Consider the following 20,852-nt stretch of genomic DNA (forward strand, 5'->3'; position numbering starts at 1 on the left):
ATTGTATCCTGTATACCGTGAGTGTTTGTTTATAGTTAGTGTTTAGTGTCTTTATCTGGTCAGCCCTGTCTTGTTTGGTTATTTAGTCCTTACCCTAGCCCTTGTTTTCCCCCTCGTGGGTTTTTGTTTTCCCTTTTTGTATTTAATAAACCCTTTTGTGTTGAATCCTGTCTGCACTTGAGTTCCTCCCTTGCAAACCCTGACATGCTCCTTTTGTCAGGAAGATGTTGTATTTGGTCACACTCAACCCAACCCTGAAAGACCTCTTTTACTTGTCATCCACTACAACATGATTATTCAACTTTAAACCCATGATACAATCAAAATTATGTGAATACCTGCATGTCATGGCAAGATAGGAAGATTAAGGTTCTTGAATTGCAAAAATTGTTCATTTAGATTTCTTTGATTAGAAACACCTTGTTGTGTTGATGTATGTAAGGCACAGTCCTTGAGGCATGGATTAGTCTAAAACCATTTACTGAAGGTGAGTACAGGTCTTTCTTGTACATCTGAGAGATCACATATTGTATTTTCTTCTTACAGTATAGAATTTCATTTGGATAATAAGGAGCTAAAAAAATAGTTGTAGTTGTTTGTTTTACACATTCTCATATTGCTTTTGTTTGAAAAATCTGTTGAGAAAATGTAATATCTAAAGTCAGTGATTTTTTTTATTTTAATATACTGTACACTAAAGTATGTTTGATACATATGTGTGTGTGCATGTGTACATACATTGAATCAATCAAAAATTGAAATAAATAAATTCATTTGAAATAAATGCTATTCTTTTGAGGATCATTCATCAAAGAATCCAGAATTTTTTTAAGCTGGTTTCACGACTGGTTTCAACATTCAAAATTATTAGAAAATGGCTTCTTAAGCACAAAATCGATATGTGATTTCTGCAGGATCATGTGACATTAAAGACTTGAGTAATTGCCACAAACTTTTATCAAATTAATAAATCACAATTTAAAATATATAAAAATATAAGACAGAAATTTTTAATTGTAAAATATTTCAAATTAACCCAGTCTTTAAGTAAATGCAGACTTGAGTGTAAGATGCTGTTAAAGACATTCAGAATTCTCCATGTACATAGGACATAGACATCCAAAATATTTCCCCATATTTCCATTCCGTTTCAACCATAACTAATGAAGGTAATATTTCTTGCTGAACACAAGGAAAAAAATAAGTAAATAGGTGTTTGGTGACCTAGAATTCACAGAGTTCCCACGACAACACCAAGGACAAGGGCAAAGATCAAACAGACATGGCCACAGGTGTTATGTATCATCAGTGACTCTGTCCTATCATACTGTACGCTCTGTTGCCCCAGAGTCCAGCGGTGGGAACAACTGGAGCGGGACAGTAGACGAAGCTTGGGGGTGGTTGCTGTGTGCCCTAGATTGCTTCTTCCTGAAGGGGAGGGGGTTTATCATATTCTAAAATGGGGTCAGCTGAAAATACATGGTAAAACACATGCAGCTGTAACATTTGGAATCTGAGGCTAATTTGTGAATGGCTAAATGTGGTGCATTTTGCAAATATACAGTGAAGCTTGATATAGGCAGACATAAATGTTTGGTTGATGGTTCATGCAAAAAAAAAATAAAGTCCATACAATGAGTCAAAGAGGTCCAATGATGAAAACATTAAAATGTATCTTAAGTTTGGTGAAAATATTAATGCTTTACAACATACATTATAAAGGCATATATAATAAATTACACACAAAGGCTTCAAATAAACTGTTACCCAACTGATATTACAGCATTAATGGTTATACTACAAGGCATTTGTCATGATTAGAACAAAGTGTACCTATTGTATTCAATAGATGTCATCTGCATCGATTGGCAGCCTTGATTTACTCATTGCAGACAGTTCTGAAACATAGATACACAATCACACGGACTCACGCATACTGGTTCTCGCCTGCAGCAGTCCATAATTATTGAGAGGTTTGATGTGCTCAGTGAGTGGAAAGTATGGGAGAATTGGAGTTGCACAGAGTGTGTGTGACTAACTCCCACCCTCAGGCCCATCGCTCTGTAATGGAAAGATTAAAAGCAGAGCACCAACCCAAAAACACCATCCTCTCTCTCTCTCTCTCTCTCCCTCTCTCTGTCTGTCTATCTAGCTCACCCTCTCCCTCCTCTACCTGTTTCCCACATCTATATAATATTCTCCTCCCTCTCCTGTTAAATAGATTACACTTCAACAAAAGCTGTGTGTGCATATCTTTGGGTCGGCTTAGAGCAATTAAACCCACACATTGTGAGCACCTAACTGGAGGAATCTAATTGCAACTACCGCCAAGCCCAGCCCAGCCCATCATATACAGTCTGGAGTCTGGACTTCAAATTGCCTTCCACGAAAGAGTTCCTTGGAAGCTCCAGGACAAGCAGCGGCGGCAGCAGCAGTCCCGCCTGACCCAGCTGGATCATTGTACGCTCGGCTGCACCCTGGTGCGTTTTTTCTTTGCAGGAGACAGGAGCCTCACCGAGAGCTCCGCACACCGGTTCCCAAGCTGTCTCTTCGGCTGCTTCCCGCGTTTATTATGGACAATGACGAGGACGATGATGGGAACTTCACCAAGTGGATGAGCAGCTACTGGGGGCACGGGGTAGGGGACGAGCATGCCAAAGATAGGAAGAGAAGTTTTAGGAGGCCTTCACGCTACAAAGCTGACCGTCGTGCCTCTTTGCCCTGCATGGTAAGGTAGTGATCACACATGTGGAATTATGTTTATAGAATGGGAATAATCAGTTATGCAGTAATAATTGTACAATACTAAACTAAAACAATATTGGATTATATAGTAAGAGTTTTCTGTTATAAAAATTATAGTGTCAACTGACTGGAAAAGTTATATTCAAAGTCATTTTAAAATGACCCAACAGTTAGGATAATATAGTATTCAGAAATTATCATAATATATTAATAATTCTAAATGTATAATATAATTTAAAAATAATATAAACTTTTTTTTATAATTTACAATAATTTTTTATATACGTTTTTAATTTATAGTAATTAAATATAATTGTATAGTGTTTTACATGATTCAGCTTAAAATTCTGATTTGATTACAAATGAAACGAGCAAACAGTAAGGATAAGGAACTGTATAATATAATATAATATAATATAATATAATATAATATAATATAATATAATATAATATAATATAATATAATATAATATAATAATGTTATTTCAAAAGGTATTTACAGCCTACAACAGCAAGAACCTAAATCCACAACATTGACCAAGCAAATAAATATAGTAAATTGTTAAATAATCTCATCAGTATTACATATAATATTCAGCAATGATCATGAACTACAAACATATTATAAATAAAATATAAAAATGTGATATTATTTATAATAATTAAATACTATATTATATTGTTTAAAATTCTTAAACTTAAAATTCTGATTTGACGAGGCATGTTCAAAGTCATTAATGAGGCAACAGTTATGATTATGAACTATGTTGCTTGGCTTGTTTTAGATATGATATGATCATAAACTATAAATATATTACAATTATAAATACATTATATATATATATATATATATATATATATATATATATATATATATATATATATATATATATATATATATATATATAATTATTAAATGTAAAAGTCTGATATGCTGAGACAAAATTATTGTAAAAAAGGTTATTGGGTTAGGAACTATATCATTCAAATACATCAACTTAATTTTATTTTATTAATTAATGAATTAGACTGTAAAATATATAATAAATATAATATTCATAAATGATCATGACCACAATATTATAATTTTAGAATTAATTAATATAAATATTAAATAAAATTTTATATTTTTTATAATAATTCAAATAATTTTATACAGTTTAAAATTATTATAAATAATATTCATAATTATTAACAATAGATCCAACTGTTTATTAAGCATTGATGTCTTTTATTATTGTACTGTTGCTGCCATTTTATAAAAGGAATGATATATTTTATATATCCATAAGAATCCATTATATCCATTATACATCCATAAGAAAGGATGTATTTGTCCCTTACTGTGGTAAATAAAACACTGTAAGACAGCCTCACACCTTATTTCTTTAATTCATCTGGGAGCCAGCTAATCCTTTATCAATGTCCGATGTAAGTAGAGGTCCAGCAGGGGTCTATTACTGTGTGTTTATGGCTTAAGACATGGTTTTTGCTGTTTTACATGTAACCTGAGCTGATCATATAAACAAAGTTGGGTAACACATTTTTTGGATGAAAACCCATAAAAGGAAAGAGTGCTCTGATTAGCAATATAGTGACCCAGCAGCAATTTGTTCTCTTCCCCCACACATCAGCACTTCACATGCGCTTTCTTACACATACTTAATATACTATGCATATATCTACAGCTGGTTGGTGTGCAAAGTAGATTAAATGAATTACAGTGATATCTTGAGTAGAAAGCAGTTCTCTCTTGAAAATAAGATCAAATCCTTTCACATAAGTTTACCACTTGCTTTATATGTCACAGTATCTATTTGTTTTGTTGCTGAAATCATATTATTCATTATGCTAAGATCTGATTGAAATGCCATCAGTGTAAAAAAAAATATTCCAAAGGTCACAAGCTAAGGTGGCTTTGCATGATTTTACATGCGCAGAATCTAACTAAATTGGAACAGAAAATTGACCTTTTTGTGGGAATTTAATAATTCAATCAATCCTTACATACTTATGTACCTATTTATATAGATTTTCAGCATTCCATGGTGGCATGATGGCATGTTAAATAGGTTTATACATTTTCTCAGATTGTTTTCCTTTTTCTTTTCTTTTTTTTTCTTTTTTTTTTAATGTGTAATATTCTGCAAGCAGCAGATAAGTACATGTCTGAACTATGTTGCATTAGGTCAGGAAACTAGTTTTGGAAATGCATACATGCTGAGTATATCTTGGGGAAAGTAATTTAGCTATTTGGGAACAGCTTAATCCAGCCCAAGAGGCAGTAGTGAATGGCAGTAAATAGCTCAAGGTTAATAGGTGAAGCTCCTATGATTAGCTTGTCTTCAAGTGAAATGCTTACACAAGTCATTATGGGCTGCTCAAGTATAATTAACCTATTTTGACCCTTTCCATGGTAGAGCGTACAGACTATTATGTATATTTACTGCAATTATGTGCAAAATGATTATACAAGTTTCTTATACAGGTGTTTATATTGAACCCTAACTTTATTATTCATTTGCTATAGGAAATCACAAATGCTTACCCATGTATGTCATTCAGCTCAATATAAAATATCTACTATACTTCAAAATGTACAAATAATCAATGGTCATTCATGAGATTAATTAATTCAGCATTTAATGATTCTGATTATTTAAATAAGATTAACATTATTATTAATGTGTTGCTTATTACTTTTTCCGTGTCCTGGTCTTTCTCCCGCTTTTCATATCTTGGATTCTGTATTGAAAAGTCTCAGCTAGAAGCAATGCAGGTGAATCATCACCATGCTAACACCATGGCCCCTGGCCCTTCCCACCTAAAGGGCCGTGAGGAGAAGGAGGTGCACTCTCATCCTCGTGCCCGCCGTGTATCTTCAGACGAAAACAGCCGAACCAAAGCGGTGGGACCTGAATGTCACATCAGCACCATTCCAGAGCTCACTGAGTGCTTAGAGAAGAGGCTACGTCTCAATAACCAGAAGGTGAGGAACCAGAAGATGTCATGTCACATACAGCACACCAGAAAAGTCTTTAAAAAATACTAAAAATGTCTCAATATCATTGCATACGATTCAAATATCGAACCAGCATAAGTCACCAGTATGCTTTTTAAGATCAGGGGAGTTAAGATTACCTCCAAGGCTGTTATTAGCTGGCTTCCATTAACCCCCCCCACCCCCCAAACCTCAGTCCAATCTGGGTCATGGCACAAGTGTAACCCCTCTGGTTCTACTTAACCTGCTATGAGCAGGATTCAAATGGGAGGCGGGCACGCTAACAAGGACACTAAAGACCAGGACCCCTAGTGTCAGTAGGTGCTTTTTGAGATCAGGGGAGGGAGTTTTATCTGAACAGCTCTTACTAGTTGGCCTCCATTACACCAGGCCTCACACTATGTGCCTGTGCACAAATTGAACATGAATTTACCAATTAGCCATGTTGTGGCTAATTTACACAGAGATTTGTTTTCAAAAATAGCATTTTCAGCCCCCAAGATGCCAGTGTCATGCAAATGAATGGTTGAAATGCATTAAATGTTTTGTTGTGTGTAAATACCCCATTTGTTCATCTCGTTAATATCCTCTTAAATGGAAAGGCTTTTTTTATTATTATCATTTATATAACACATCCCAATTCACTACATTCTTAAAAATAAAGGTGCTTCAAAGGGTTCTTCAAGCTATGCCATAGAATAATCATTTTTGGTTCCACAAAGAACCATTCAGTCAAAGGTTCTTTAAAGAACCATCTCTTTCTTACCTTTTTATAATCTGAAGAACTTTTTTTAGCCATAAAGAAAACTTCAGATGTTAAAGGTTCTTTCGTGAAGCAGCTTTATTTTTGTGTATTGTATGTCTACAACATTTTCAAGTTCAATTTCAATTATTTTGCTTTAGTGTTTACTTAATGTTCATAAACAAAAAAGAGACCAAAAATGGAGATAAGCTGAAGGCCATTGTCAAAGAAACCTGGGCTTCCAGACCACCTCAGCAGCGCCACAAACTGATCACTTCCATGCCATGCTGACTTGAGGCAGTAATTAAAACAAAAGGAGCACCTACCAAGTATTGAGTACATGTACAGTAAATGAACATACTTTCCAGAAGGCCAACAATTCACTTTTTTTGTATTGGTCTTATGAAGTATTCTGATTTGTTGAGATCGGAACTGAAATTGTTCCAATCTCATCACAATTAACAGAACCAAAGACTTAGACTACTTTGTGCACTGAATTCATTTAATACAAGCGTTTCACAATTTGAGTAGAATTACTGAAATAAATGAACTTTTCCCACAACATTTTAATTTAAAGGGGGGGTGAAATGCTCGTTTTCACTCAATATCCTGTTAATCTTGAGTACCTATAGAGTAGTACTGCATCCTTCATAACTCCAAAAAGTCTTTAGTTTTATTATATTTATAAGAGAAAGATAGTCTGTACCGATTTTTCCCGGAAAAACACGAGTGGCTGGAGGCGTGACATGTGGGCGGAGCTAAAGAATCACGAGCGCCAGTAGGCTTTTGTGTTGAGAGCGTTTGGAAGCTGTGACATTACCATGAGGAAAAAAACATCCAAAACAAACCACGGCTAACAGTCAGATTCAGCGTATATTTATGATCCAGAATCAGATCCAGAGGCTGAAATTTAACAAGAGCAGAATCAGCAACGACATCTCTATGTGGTATGTACTGAAACTGTATATATTTGCTTAGCGGTTTTGGAAAATGACTAAGTTCCACTTTGTCGTCTTTTTTTTTTTAAGCTGTACATGTGGAAAGTGCAGTTTGATGACAACATCGCATGTTGTTTACTTGATGTGCTTACGCGCCGATAGCTAAGTTAACAACACAGAGATATTTGAAGCAGTTTTACTCACCGCATGCGGTTCCAACACACAATCGTGACCCTTTTTCGTTGGGATTGCATTATCCTTAAGAAATAAACGATGTGCAAATCCGGCGTCAAACTGGGCCTTGTTTGTAAAACAAGCATTTTCGAAATGCAGGGGAACAAACACAAACACTTGCAGAACTCTGTTGATGCTCTGTAAAAATAAACTCCATCCACTGGTCCCCTAATGATGTTTTTTTTTTTGGTAATCTGTGCAAGGTTGTCTTGCCCTTTTTTTTGTGACAATTCGGTCTCTCGCTCTGATCAGTGAATGTCTGTGCTCTCAGTGCTCTGCTATACGGGAGCGCGCGCTCTTCCGGGAGAAGTGCCCTTAGGACCCATATAAGGAAATTCCGCTCCATCTAACGTCACACAGAGCCATACTCAAAAAAAACTTTCCGAAACTTGTGACAAACCGGAAGAGGTATTTTTGGAACAAAAATACTACTTCAAACGTACAACTTAATTTTTTAAACTTTGTCCATGTTTAGCATGGGAATCCAACTCTTTAACATTGTAAAAAACATTTCACCCCCCCTTTAATGAGATGCATCTCATATATTTTAATATGCATAAAGTGCATTAATATAATAATATAACACTTTTTGATGATTTTCTCTGGTTTGTTTGTAGGGTAATGCAGATAGCAAATGTCTTATTTGCCATGAAGGACTACGGAATGGAAGGGGTGGCGTCCAAGAACTTCACTGTGGCCATCATTTTCACAAAGAGGTACACATTTCCTGCATCATTTCTCTCCTCTTGTTGTCTTCTAACAGTATCAGATTGTTAACTGAAGCAGTGGGTTTATGGAAATAGAAGTTTACACATATCACCAAGTGAACAAGGGTATTTTCAAAATCTGTGCTTTTCCCCACCTGGCATGCATGTTTGTCTGGTTACTTGCTACTTTTGTACCAGCTATTACACTGAATCTGATGTTTCTGATTATGGATTGGGAAGGCAAAATGGCCGGAGCCCAGCGCACGTCCACGTAGTGGGAGTTCTGCACCTGCTTGTGAGCGAGGAAAGGAGATGCCTTTCTGCCCTGGACAAGAGGAATATAGCTTACCCCGTCGCCAACTCTCTTTACGTAGACAACGTTGATTGTTTTTTGTTTAAAATACAGTCTGAAAAATAAAGGTTCTTTATATTTATTAATTAGATATAAAGGACCTTTACCATCTGTGGAACATTTCCATTGCACAAAAGGTTCTTCAGTGGAAAAGGGTTCTAAATATTTTGAAGAAAAAAAAAGTTACTTTTTTTATTATTATTATTGTACTGTATGCATGAGAAGTAGTTAAACTAAACAGTAATCATTCAGTATATTACATATATTTTTTAAACATTTTAATTGTCAGTTTTAGTTTGTTTTTAGGTTCACTACTACTGCTTAAAATTTGTATTTATTTTCCAAAATTACAAATCATTTACATTTTATAAACATTGCTGTTTGAAATGTCATGATTTTGCACTTTTTGTCCTTTTCCTATATGGTGACATAATGTAATAATATGTTTTTTTATAGTCTGTGATTGTTGCTATTATTCATGATCTTGTTGTTCATTTTATACAGCTATTTTGGATTAGAAAACCAAACTGTGAATATAAAATGTTTTGACTTGTTTTTGATTTGGAATTATGGATGCTCTGTGAATGTGGTAAAATCCTGAATTTGCAGTCAGGAGCTGCTACAGTTGCTTGTTAAATGCATATGATGGAAATTAGCTGGTGGCAGCTAATCATGTACCACTGTAATGGAAATCAATGATGGGTCACAGTACTGCCCCTCAAAGGTCAACAGATCGGTTTTTCACGCAAGAAGTTGTCATGCAAGTACAATCATGCCTCCGCTATGGGTCTTAGTGATATAAATGTATATATAAAAAACATTTCACATAGTTGAACATTATTTTCTTTAGCATTTATCTGGCATAGGCTACACTACAAGTCATCTATTTGTAATTCATAAGAAATATTTGTGGACAAATAATTGTTTTTGTTTCAGGAATTTAAGCATAAATATGCAAATCAAAAGGTTTTTAACATCATGTAAACTTACATTTGGACTGGTAGTGTGTTTTACTAAGCTTGCAGTTCTTTAAAAGCAATAAATGTTTCAATATGTTTAGCATGTGCAGACGTATGTTTCAATAGTTTTCAGTTTTTATATACAGCCTCATTCTGGCTTTGAATGACCCTCCATAATTTGGCTCTCCTTTCTTTCAGTGCATTGAGAAATGGTTTTGGCAGAAACAGTCCTGTCCCTCCTGTCGAGTTCATGTGACCATTCCTGAGCCCCTCTACTGGTCCTCTGCTCGTGTCCAGTTTCCCTGACAATATCCATTTTTCATCACTGCATGTCTGCTTGTAACCTGTGACCCCGGACACTGATTTTCTGTGTTTATACTGTATGTGAATAAAAAAGACCATCTTCTCGAGGTGGAAGCGAGGATGTATGTAGCAGTCCTGCATGATTATGTCTTTTGCTTGCACACGCTAGCTAGGATAAGACCGTTTTGAAAGTGCATCCTTTAGTCTATGAATCTCGAGAGTTTTGTCTTTATTTTTTTGTGACCCTCCTTTTCCATCTTTCTTGCATATTTTCCTCTGTGGTTTGGGGAGGACAGGAAGTTTGGATAGGCTGAAAACCATGCATGCGAAGTATCTGACCACAGAGCCTTTTGGTTTTCTTTTTTTCATATCTCATGTATTGCACAAAGCACATCTGACTTACCCATAAACGTACACATGCCAAATTCAAAGGCAGAGAATCTTAGACTCTGTCCAACATATTGTGATGTTTCTATAATGATCAGAAATGTAAATTTCAAAGATGTATGTTCGACTAATAAATACCTATTTCGTTGAAAAGATTTTCTATAGTGCTGTTATTTTTAAAGTAGACTGTTGTTTAATTGGCTACCCTACTTTGTTTTTACATCATTTATTTATTTGGTGCCAGAATGTTGTTTAGTTTAAATGAATTCAGTTTCTATGTGACAACGTAATATGAGTGCCACGTTATAAAGTGTCAAATAAATAACAGAGTGAAATGACACACTTCTCTGTTGCCAGACCCTCTCGTGACAGTGCCTTTGTGCACGTACTGTATACCCAAACCCTGCCCTCATGGCCCACCGCCCTACATTAATAAAACATACAATACCTGTAAAAAACCCAACAAAACTCTGTAAAATTGTCTTTAAAGAATACGTCATCAAAATATTCTACAACGATTGGACTAAACCATTAGGAAAACTTTAGCCTTTGGCAAGCGTATTATCTTCTATTGCACTAGAACTTTAAAGATCCCATTTTTCGTGGTTTTTTTTTGAAGCTTTGATTGTGTTTACAGTGTGCAATATAACATGTGTTCATGTTTCGCGTGTAAAAAAACACATTATTTTTCACACAATTCACCTATCTGTATACTGCTGTTTTCACTGTCATAAAAACGGGCAGATGACTTCTGTGTTCTATTAAGTCCCTCCTTCAGAAATAGGTAACACGTTCTGATTGTGCCAGCAGTTCTTGTGTTGTGATTCGACAGCAGCTTAGCGCACGCGGCCCTCCTGGAAACACAATTGGGCTAGTTTTGAGAAGCAAGTGGGCAGGAACATGTGCTGGAGATGTACTTATAATCACAGGAGCATTTTTACTGACGAGATGCGCATTTGCATATCCCTAACATTTAGTTAACAAAGCTAAACAGCATTGCCCTTTGTGTAATAAGTTACAGAAACTGTTAAAACGCACCAACTTAAATAATCAAATCAATCACCTCAATCAATCAATCAATCAGGGAACTGCTCCATCTTTCAGGAATAATATTTGTGCAAATCCGGCATTAAACTGATTGAGATTGAGGAAGCTGTCCTCAGCAAAATGTGCTGAACATAGTTTTACATGTGGATTATAATTTTCGGGAACCGAGTTAAACATAAATTATAACCATTAATGTCCAAGTACAGCGTCCCTAGGAAGACCAAACAAAGGTGATTGGTTTCCGAGATGAAAATAACAGCGTTTCGACGACATGGCGACAAACTCAACTCTTTCTCTTCTCCATCGGAGCGCAACAAGACCACGCCCCCTTTTTGTGTATTCATGTGGGTGGAGGTTAGTCAAAAAAACAGTTTTAGTGACGTCATTACTGCAGGAACTAGAGGGATGTAGTCCAAACAGGTCGTTTTTCTGTTAAATAAAATATCTCGCTTGGCATTGAACTTTGAGCTTATTTTACAGATATTATTTATAATCTAACAACAGCATTACGCACTAACTAAAGTTTAAAACATGGGATCACGAAGAACAGGACCTATAAAGAGAACGTGGAAATTGTGATCTATCTATTTATAAATTGATTAGATTTACCAAGGTTTTTAAACAAAGGTACGTTTTTAAAATATATTTTATACATTTATTCCACTGGACTAAAATTTATTTTGAATGTAGAGTACACAAAAAATGCACGTGGAAAAAGACACCAACTGTTGATAGACAGGCAGGCTAACCAATCAAATTCGAAAAAAATGACGTCTGGACTCTTCATGACCAATCGTTTTATGGAATGGGGGGTTCCAGTGAGAAGACGATCTGGAAAACATAAACCCTCAAATCTGGTGGTGAAACAGCTGGAAAAGTTGTTAATGTGCTTGTCCATGATGGAATAAAATGTCACGATGCTGAAAAGAGACGGAGAATAGTCGTGTGAGGATGTTTGAAAGAATTTAGTGAACTGTTACAGCATCAGATGACAGTCTCTAGAGAAAAAATATCAACTCTGAGATTTCGTTTTATTCAATATATATATATATCCAAACAACAACGGGTGGCGAGCTAACGCAACATTACTGTTCCATGTGTGTAACGTAATTAAAACAGTTTTTGTATTCTTGTGAATAAAAAAGAAAACATAATTATATAAAAGCATGAGATGGGTGTTTATACTGTAGCGTCTTGAGAGCATAAGCTTGAACACAGCAGACATTTATTTATAAAATGATATACGTTATAATCTTTATAATATATATAGATATACGTTTTTATCTTTATAATCTTTAAAACTTTTTTTTCCTCAGGTAAAAATATATATTTTTAAAGATTTAAAAAGCCTTCCTATCGTTTTGTCATCTTATCTTGAAACATGCTGTTGTTATTATAACATATTAATGTCGTTCTTATGCTGTCATAAATACCTGAAAGAATCGGGCCTCTTCACTGGAGAGGCTCTCAAAGCTTCAGTTTATCTCTATGGTAACAGCAGAACATCCTGAAGAATAGAGTGTAGAACACTGAAAGACTGATTTGATTAAAGCTGCAGAAACGCTACTCATTGCAATAATTTTCAATATCATATTGCATAATAAAATACAGGAGTAGTTCATTCTGTCGTCATGATGATGTAAATTATGACATAAATTTAATTTCATTCTAAATATAATATTTACGGGACCTTCCATTGAAATAAGCCATTACACAACAGTATATATTAAAAAATAAAAAAACTGCAATAAGAATATCAGTTTTGTCTCAACTAAAAGTTCACATTCTCAAGAACAGACTCTGAAAACACTTGTTTTGTTTGGATTACTTTATATTTAACTGATTAGAAGCTTAAAAAAAAGATTGATCTTTAATGTTAAATGTTAAACTCAGTATTAAACATATGTCAAGTGCAAGTCAGCTTTACTCTTCCTGTGTCTGGTGAATGTTTCAGACAGGAGACTGCTCTCAGTATGTAGGTTTATACATCCTAGTTTAATATTGTATAGACTTCCTGATTTAACTTGGTTTGGGCCTTGTTTTTCCCCAGCAATCCTCACATTGCTGTTTAAAAATAGAACTGAGAGGTGCACGCCTGGACCCCTCATTAGGCCGCCTGGGGCTGGCAGCACCTTCCTCTGCATTTTTGATTTTTACATCAACTTAACCCCTGCAGTGTGTTGTGTGTGGAATAATTTATTCAAGGTGGCAATAGATATGCTGTATTTAGTTGTCTGTTAGACTCTGACTGCTGAGTCTCCAATTTTGTCTTTAAGTGTGTCCAGTAAACACTATATTTTGATTTGCCACATTTTTAGATATAATGAAGCATAATTATTATGAGATTTTTCTTTTTTTTATTATATTACTTTTAAATACAATTGTTATTCTGATTTCCAGGACATTAAGGAAATAATGGGTAGTTTTAAAGGCCATGCATTGCCTGGAAGTTTCTTCTTGATCACAGGCCTGTGGTGGGCAGCAAAACAAAACAGACATTTTTGTACACCACCCGCAGGAATAAAAGTGCTGGTGTGGGTAGACTTGCATCTCGAGCTATCCAGTGCCGCATAGAAGAATGAGCTGTCATTTTAGCATTTTCTCTTATAGGTGAGTTTGGTATTAAACTATAGGCTGTATAATTTTTTTATGTATTGGTTCTCCTTTGGTATTAATGTTTTATCTTGCTATAGTCTAGATCAGTGGTTCTCAACAATTTTGACTCCAAGGTACACCACTGTCAACAATATACAAAGGTTCCATGACTTTCCAGTTTTTTTTCATTTACTAGCTAAGGATAAGGATAAGGATAAAAATAATAATAATAATAAATACTTTACTAATTTCTACACAGTAAAATATTTTAGAGCTTGGCATAGCTAGACAATTTATATTCATAAAAATGTTTAAAACTACCCATAAACTTTTTCAGGTGTGGATGTGACACTTGTAATTGGGCTTCCTCGTTTTATTTTTTAAATTTTATTGCTCTTGCTTTCTTTAATGAGGAGAGGACCTTGTTTTTTATTTGTTTTTTGTATTTTACTGTTTCTAAAATGGTCCGAAAATACCATACAAAAGAGTATTTTATAAATGTGTTTTTTTTTTAATGGAGAATGTGTGAACTGCTACCCAAACTGAACACTCTTTATTACTCTTCAAATAATTTTCTATGTTTGTGATAATTCAACATAAAAAAAAAATTCTGCACATGTCTGCCTCTTGCAGGATTTCTGTTTCTTGACCATCTTAATGGTAGAGATATGCTTGATGTCCATGTGCACACTCTTCTCCTCTATGCCATCTTTGGACAAGCTTTCATCTGCCTTCTGGAGGTTTTCCACAGAGGTAATATTCTACTAGAACTGCTCCGAGCCACTCTCACTGTACGACAGGGCAGCTGGTTCTGGCAGGTTAGTGTGTGTGTGTGTGCATACATAAATGTGCAAGTCATTTTGACTCAGCACTGTTTAAGTCTCATTCTTGTATTTTTCTAGATTGGCTTTGTGCTGTACCCACCCAGTCAAGTGAAATGGGATCAGATAGACCATGACAACGCTATCTTTGTCACATTATGCTACTGCTGGCACCTAGCGTTTGCATTGCTCACTGTAGCTATAGTTTACTTGTCTGTTCTCTGGTGAGCATGACATAAGCATGAAATGCTTGTTTTCACTCAATATCCTGTTAATCTTGAGTACCTATAGAGTAGTACTGCATCCTTCATAACTACAAAAAGTCTTTAGTTTTATTATATTCATAAGAGAAAGATAGTCTGTACCGATTTTTCCCGGAAAAACACGACCGGCTGGAGGCGTGATGTGTGGGCGGAGCCAAAGAATCACGAGCGCCAGTAGGCTTTTGTGTTGAGAGCGTTTGGAAGCTGTGACATTACCGTGAGGAAAAAAAACATCCAAAACAAACCATGGCTAACAGTCAGATTCAGCGTATATTTAAGATCCAGAATCAGATCCAGAGGCTGAAATTTAACAAGAGCAGCATCAGCAACGACGTCTCTATGTGGTATGCATTGAAACTGTATATATTTGCTTAGCGGTTTTGGAAAATGACTAAGTTCCACTTTGTCGTCTTTTCTTTATTTTATTTTTTAAGCTGTACATGTGGAAAGTGCAGTTTGATGACAACATCGCATGTTGTTTACTTGATGTGCTTACGCGCCGATAGCTAAGTTAACAACACAGAGATATTTGAAGCAGTTTTACTCACCGCCTGCGGTTCCAACACACAATCGTGACCCTTTTTCGTTGGGACTGCATTATCCTTAAGAAATAAACGATGTGCAAATCCGGCGTCAAACTGGGCCTTGTTTGTTAAACAAGCATCTTCGAAATGCAGGGAACAAACACAAACACTTGCACAACTCCGTTGATGCTCTTTAAAAATAAACTCCATCCACTGGTCCCTTAATGCTGTTTTTTTTTTTTTTTGGTAATCTGTGCAGGGTTGTCTTGCCCTGGCAACCAAAAACACACTCCTTTTGTGACATTTCGCGACGCCCTCGCTCTGATCAGTGAATGTCTGTTGTGCTCTCAGTGCTCTGCTATACAGGAGCGCACGCTCTTCCGGCAGAAGTGCCCTCAGGACCCATATAAGGAAATTCCGCTCCATCTAATGTCACACAGAGCCATACTCGAAAAAAACTTTCCGAAACTTGTGACAAACCAGAAGGAGTATTTTTGGAACAAAAATACTCCTTCAAACGTACAACTTAATTTTTGAAACTTTGTCCATGTTTAGCATGGGAATCCAACTCTATAACAGTGTAAAAAACTCAGTATGTATGAAATAGCATTTCACTACATTATAAAAAAAACTAAAATCATGTATATACCCACACTTCATTTTGTACTTAAAATGCTTAAACGTTTAAAAATCTTACTTACTCAGACATTTTAACAACATTGAACATTGCATATGAAATAATACTTTTACTGAAGTTTCCTTTTTGTGTGCTTGATTCATTGAGTTTCTTCTCAGTTTCTTCCTTCATTGTTCTCCCTTCAGTGCTGTGCGTTCCAGACTAAGGAGGATGCCACCCTTGGAAATGGGGCTTTTGAAACCAAGGGAGAAAGAAGTAGAGTCTGAAGATGAGATTTTATGAGTATTTATCATCCTTACATGTTCTAGCCAGCATCCAAATACATTTGGACCTGAACCCAAAGAAAAGTATAGCGACAGAGAGTGAGAGATAGATATGAACAGAGAGGCATTGTCACAAAATATTAGCTCTGTCTTCATTTCCTGAAGAGCGGATGGGAAATGATAAACAGTGACAGTCTTGCTTCAAAAGATCTGTTTCATCATATACTATAATGAGTGACTCGAAGTAAATCTCCAGAGCCATAGTGTTATATCTCCCGCTCATGTTCCTAGTATGATCACTCCAGTGATAACCGCTCTCTGTTCATGCTAGGTGAATTCCTTTTTTGATTTCACTACTCCACTCACTTCACCTATTGCACCTCAGGACCAACTTACTCTAATAAATTCATTCAACTTGATTCTTTTCTATGCATGTTTGCATCAAGTCAATCAAATATGATGTATTTATTATTTTTTAGTCTCCGTGTGCCTTGTCAGTATTTTAGATTTTGTCAATATAATATTTTTATCATGCTTTTAGGGGTTCCTGTATAATAAGCATGCTTAAATTTGTTATATTATAATGCCTCTGAGATTTGCAGGGTGTGAAAGACACTTTTTATTCATCAAATGAATGATGCTTTTGCGTTCTCTTGATAATTCTTGTCAGCCATAACAATTCCTCAGCTAGTGTGCTGTTTGTTTTTTTGCCATAGTATTATTTGCCTTGGCTGAAAAAGGGCCATTAGATGTGGAATCTTAAAAAACTACAGTGTCTTATCAAATTAATTTATTGATCGATTCAATTTATTTTGACTTGATAATAAATATGTTTTTTAAAGAAGTTCTAAACACATTTTTTTTAATTAACTATTTTCTTAGTGTACAACAGTGCATTAATGTTAAATGCCATGTGCTGTCATTTTTACCCAAATATATATTCTCTCAATGAACAATAATAAATAAGAACAATAAATAAAAAAATATATATATAATGTTTTATAATGATAAATATAGAAATATGACCCAACTAAAAGAGAAAGAAAAGGAAAGGAAATAAACAGGGTCTCTCCCTTAAAAAAAGGTCCATTAATAGCCTACTTAAAAAAATAAAAAAAACTCACAGAACCTGATTCATGTTCTGAACCAAATCACTTTTCGTGCACCTGTGAAGTACCAGTAGGTGGCGCGCGTGAGCACCAGGTGATAATCATGTTCAATGAAGGGAGACAAAAGGTGAAGGTAACGCGAGTGATGACAAGCGAGTGCCAGCTGGACGATGATACAACACGTTCTCAGGGATTTAGAGTGAACCGATTTGATTAATAAAGGGAACTGAATGTACAGTAATGGACAAACTCAGAGCGGTTCTGGGCGGTCGTGATGGAAACAACGACACCAGAAATGTACTGCAGGTAAATGACAGTCTTCGAGCTCTGCTAATAGCTCTTAATTCAAATCTTTACAAATACTTAAGAGATGTGTAAACAATAAGCTGATGCGGATTTTGAACGTATTGACATCACGACTTCACATTTTGAAACTTTATTTTGGGGAGGGAAAAAAATCACATTCTGTTCACTCTGTAAAGGCGGCGAACGAAGCGTCCACGCTGGGATGGGGAACGCGCTTGAAAGGATTCCTCATCTGTATGGTCATCGGAGTAGTGTGCTCTATCCTGGTCAGTGACTTAAACGTTAAATCATTTTATTTTGGTTATCAGTGGACTCTTACACACGGGTAACTTCCGGACTGTTGAGAAGGGATAGGCGATGAGTTGGAGGAAGGAGAGCTGTGTCACCGGTTAGACCTGCTCTCAGGAATGAGATGGATGAGCACTGCAAAATGGCATTTCAAGTATCTTGAGAAGATACGTTGTTACTGTTGACCAAGTTCCATTTTATATATATTGATTTATTTTATAATTTTTTTCTCAGGGAGTATGTTGCCTGTTCATTCATAAAGTAGGGCTGATTCTCTTCATTGTGTTTTACACATTGGGCAACATATGCACCTTAGCAAGGTAAGTCATAAAACTCGCAACTTAAATGCGTGCTAACTATTTATTATTGCATTTTGATGACTTTACTGTTTCATTTGAACCTATCCCCCAGCACCATGTTTCTGATGGGGCCAGTGAAACAGCTGAAACGGATGTGTGACAAGACCAGAGCCTTTGCTACAATTGTTATGATAGTGAGTTATTACTTTCCAACATTATTATATTATGACAATAATATCCTCGTATAAAACCAAAAGTTAGGATCTGGACTGACTGTAAAAATAATGCATATATATCAGTTGGGTCTTTCAATTTCAGACTATTAACCTTTTGATGCAAAGGCAATGCCAACTGACAGAACTTTATTATTGGTGACCAATTGTACAACATTCATACAAAGCCATGAAAATATTTGAAATCAAAATGTACCCTTTTTATTCCATGATCCATGGTGTTATTATGAACAGATCATATGATCATATCATATCACAATTCAAAAAATTCATAATAATGTCATTAATAATATTGAAGAATTTCCATGATCCAATACATTTCTTATTGATACAATGAAGTCCCACCATGTATTCTGTATACTCATTAAATATCTCATGTTTAATTTGTATATACTTAGCATTTTGGAAGTTAAACTCGTGTTGTATTTAAATAAATGGCTTTTAAACTTCTCCTGGAATTAGTGCCATCCCAAATTGCACCAGCCATTGGAGAAATTATTATTTTAGTTTATGTGCATCCATCGGAAATCTGCCAGTAATAGCGAATACAAATTCTGATTATAGATAGAATATTTTTGACCAGCTTAAATAGGTACTAAGAGTTCCACTTTTTATTTTGTGCCCTACAGACATGTCTGGTTCTCACACTCTGTGCAGCTTTTTGGGTGAGTTATAGTCTATCCTTTATGTAGATTTCAAACTCAGTCTGAAGATCAGATGATACAGCATTATTTAATGCTTTTTAATACTGATCTCTGTGCCACAGTGGAAGATCTTTGCACTCACTTTGGTATTTGTCATTCTGCAAGTCCTTGCATTTGCATGGTAAGTTTCCATTTTTGTTGTGTAGTAAATATATTTTAAGTAGCTTAGCACCCAGTTTAGTACTGTGCTGAAATACATTTTATAAATTGAATTTTTCTTCTCTATAGGTATAGCTTGTCATACATTCCTTTTGCAAGGTGAGTTATGTTTCGTGATTTCCAAATGTTGAATTAACAGTAATACAGATATTAACAGACTGATGAATGTGTGTTATTTTTTTTATTGTATGGAAATATAAGTTAAATATTTAGCAATATTTTACTCTGGTAAATGACAGCAGTAATCACGTTTTAAAATGTAGTCTGCTAGACTTCTTTTTTAAGGCCATCATACTCTCTTTATCTTAACCAGAGATGCCGTCCTGAAGTTTTTCTCCATGATGTTTGGCATGTGTGTGAAGTGAAGAGCTGGGGTTTGGCCTTTCACTACTCCAGGAACGTTTTGCTCAAGTATTCTGTGATTTCACGAAATGATCATTAACAGAATGGCACGATGGGACATTGCTGTAATGGCTAGTTGGACATTTTGTTAAATCTGAATGTAAAGAATAAGTCTGCCTTCTATTGAATGTGTTTTATTTGAAATGTGTTATAAATCAGAAAGGGTTATAGGCCTGCTTTAAAATGAATATTTATATAATCAAATAGTTTGGGGGTGGCTTTTGAAAGTTGCACTTTAAATTTTGTCTACCTTTCTCTTAATATTGTATGATAACACCCTGTAAATAAAGCCTAGTTTTATCAGCTAACTGTGTGTGTGTGTGTGTGTGTGAATATCTAAAAATCGCTTTGTAATTGACACTATCACAGATGATTTATCTGGATGTTGTGAATTCAAGACCTGCAGTACAGCTCCATGGCTTTGGTTGGGTTAACCTTCGTGTGTTCGTGTGTAAAACGTATTTATCTTTTTAAGAATGGTGCCTTTAAAGTACGCGTCTGCAAAGTAGACTAGTCATTGGACGACCTCTGTTTGGGAACCCGCCCACTCACTGTTGCAGGAATTAGTCATGCTGAAGTTGACATCAAACTCTGGCAAGCAATTGACATTAGTAGCCTTCTTGACTAAATGAAGTGTGTAAAGATAGAAAGACTTAAGGTGAGCGTAAATCAATCACAACAATGTCAAAATTTCTTCGAGATGTAAAAAGCAACATACCAGAAAAGGAAAAATCGGAATTAATTGAGAGTGACCTGGAAAAATGGGGATCAGGAGGTGTGTGACTCGAGAGAATCTTTTAATATGTTAAAAAGAAACAGCCAAGTATTTGTGTG

The 20,852-nt window shown here is 35.4% G+C and overlaps 3 protein-coding genes across 3 annotated transcripts; all 3 read left to right on the forward strand.

The window, feature by feature from the left end:
* The first annotated feature begins 2,302 nt into the window (after positions 1-2,302).
* On the forward strand, positions 2,303-10,522 carry LOC128015695 (leukemia NUP98 fusion partner 1-like). The gene is made up of 4 exons (XM_052599744.1): positions 2,303-2,728; positions 5,504-5,734; positions 8,278-8,376; positions 8,608-10,522. Exons 1-4 carry the CDS (start codon positions 2,573-2,575, stop codon positions 8,749-8,751), a joined length of 630 nt encoding a protein of 209 aa, XP_052455704.1. The 5' UTR covers positions 2,303-2,572; the 3' UTR covers positions 8,752-10,522.
* Positions 10,523-13,830: 3,308 nt separating this feature from the next.
* Positions 13,831-16,657, forward strand: LOC128015119 (transmembrane protein 45A-like). Its single transcript, XM_052598808.1, is given in 6 exon segments — positions 13,831-13,899; positions 13,902-13,995; positions 14,026-14,034; positions 14,644-14,828; positions 14,913-15,055; positions 16,441-16,657. Coding segments are annotated over 6 exon segments (597 nt in total). The 3' UTR covers positions 16,538-16,657.
* Positions 16,658-17,727: 1,070 nt separating this feature from the next.
* On the forward strand, positions 17,728-20,326 carry sft2d2a (SFT2 domain containing 2a). Its single transcript, XM_052598827.1, has 8 exons — positions 17,728-17,933; positions 18,110-18,199; positions 18,456-18,541; positions 18,633-18,714; positions 19,383-19,418; positions 19,520-19,578; positions 19,686-19,715; positions 19,930-20,326. The coding sequence occupies exons 1-8, from the start codon at positions 17,868-17,870 to the stop codon at positions 19,979-19,981; spliced, it is 501 nt and encodes a 166-aa protein (XP_052454787.1). The 5' UTR covers positions 17,728-17,867; the 3' UTR covers positions 19,982-20,326.
* The last annotated feature ends 526 nt before the right edge of the window (positions 20,327-20,852 follow it).

This window comes from Carassius gibelio, chromosome A6 (assembly GCF_023724105.1).
Source record: "Carassius gibelio isolate Cgi1373 ecotype wild population from Czech Republic chromosome A6, carGib1.2-hapl.c, whole genome shotgun sequence".
In the NCBI taxonomy this organism is placed as follows: domain Eukaryota; kingdom Metazoa; phylum Chordata; class Actinopteri; order Cypriniformes; family Cyprinidae; genus Carassius; species Carassius gibelio.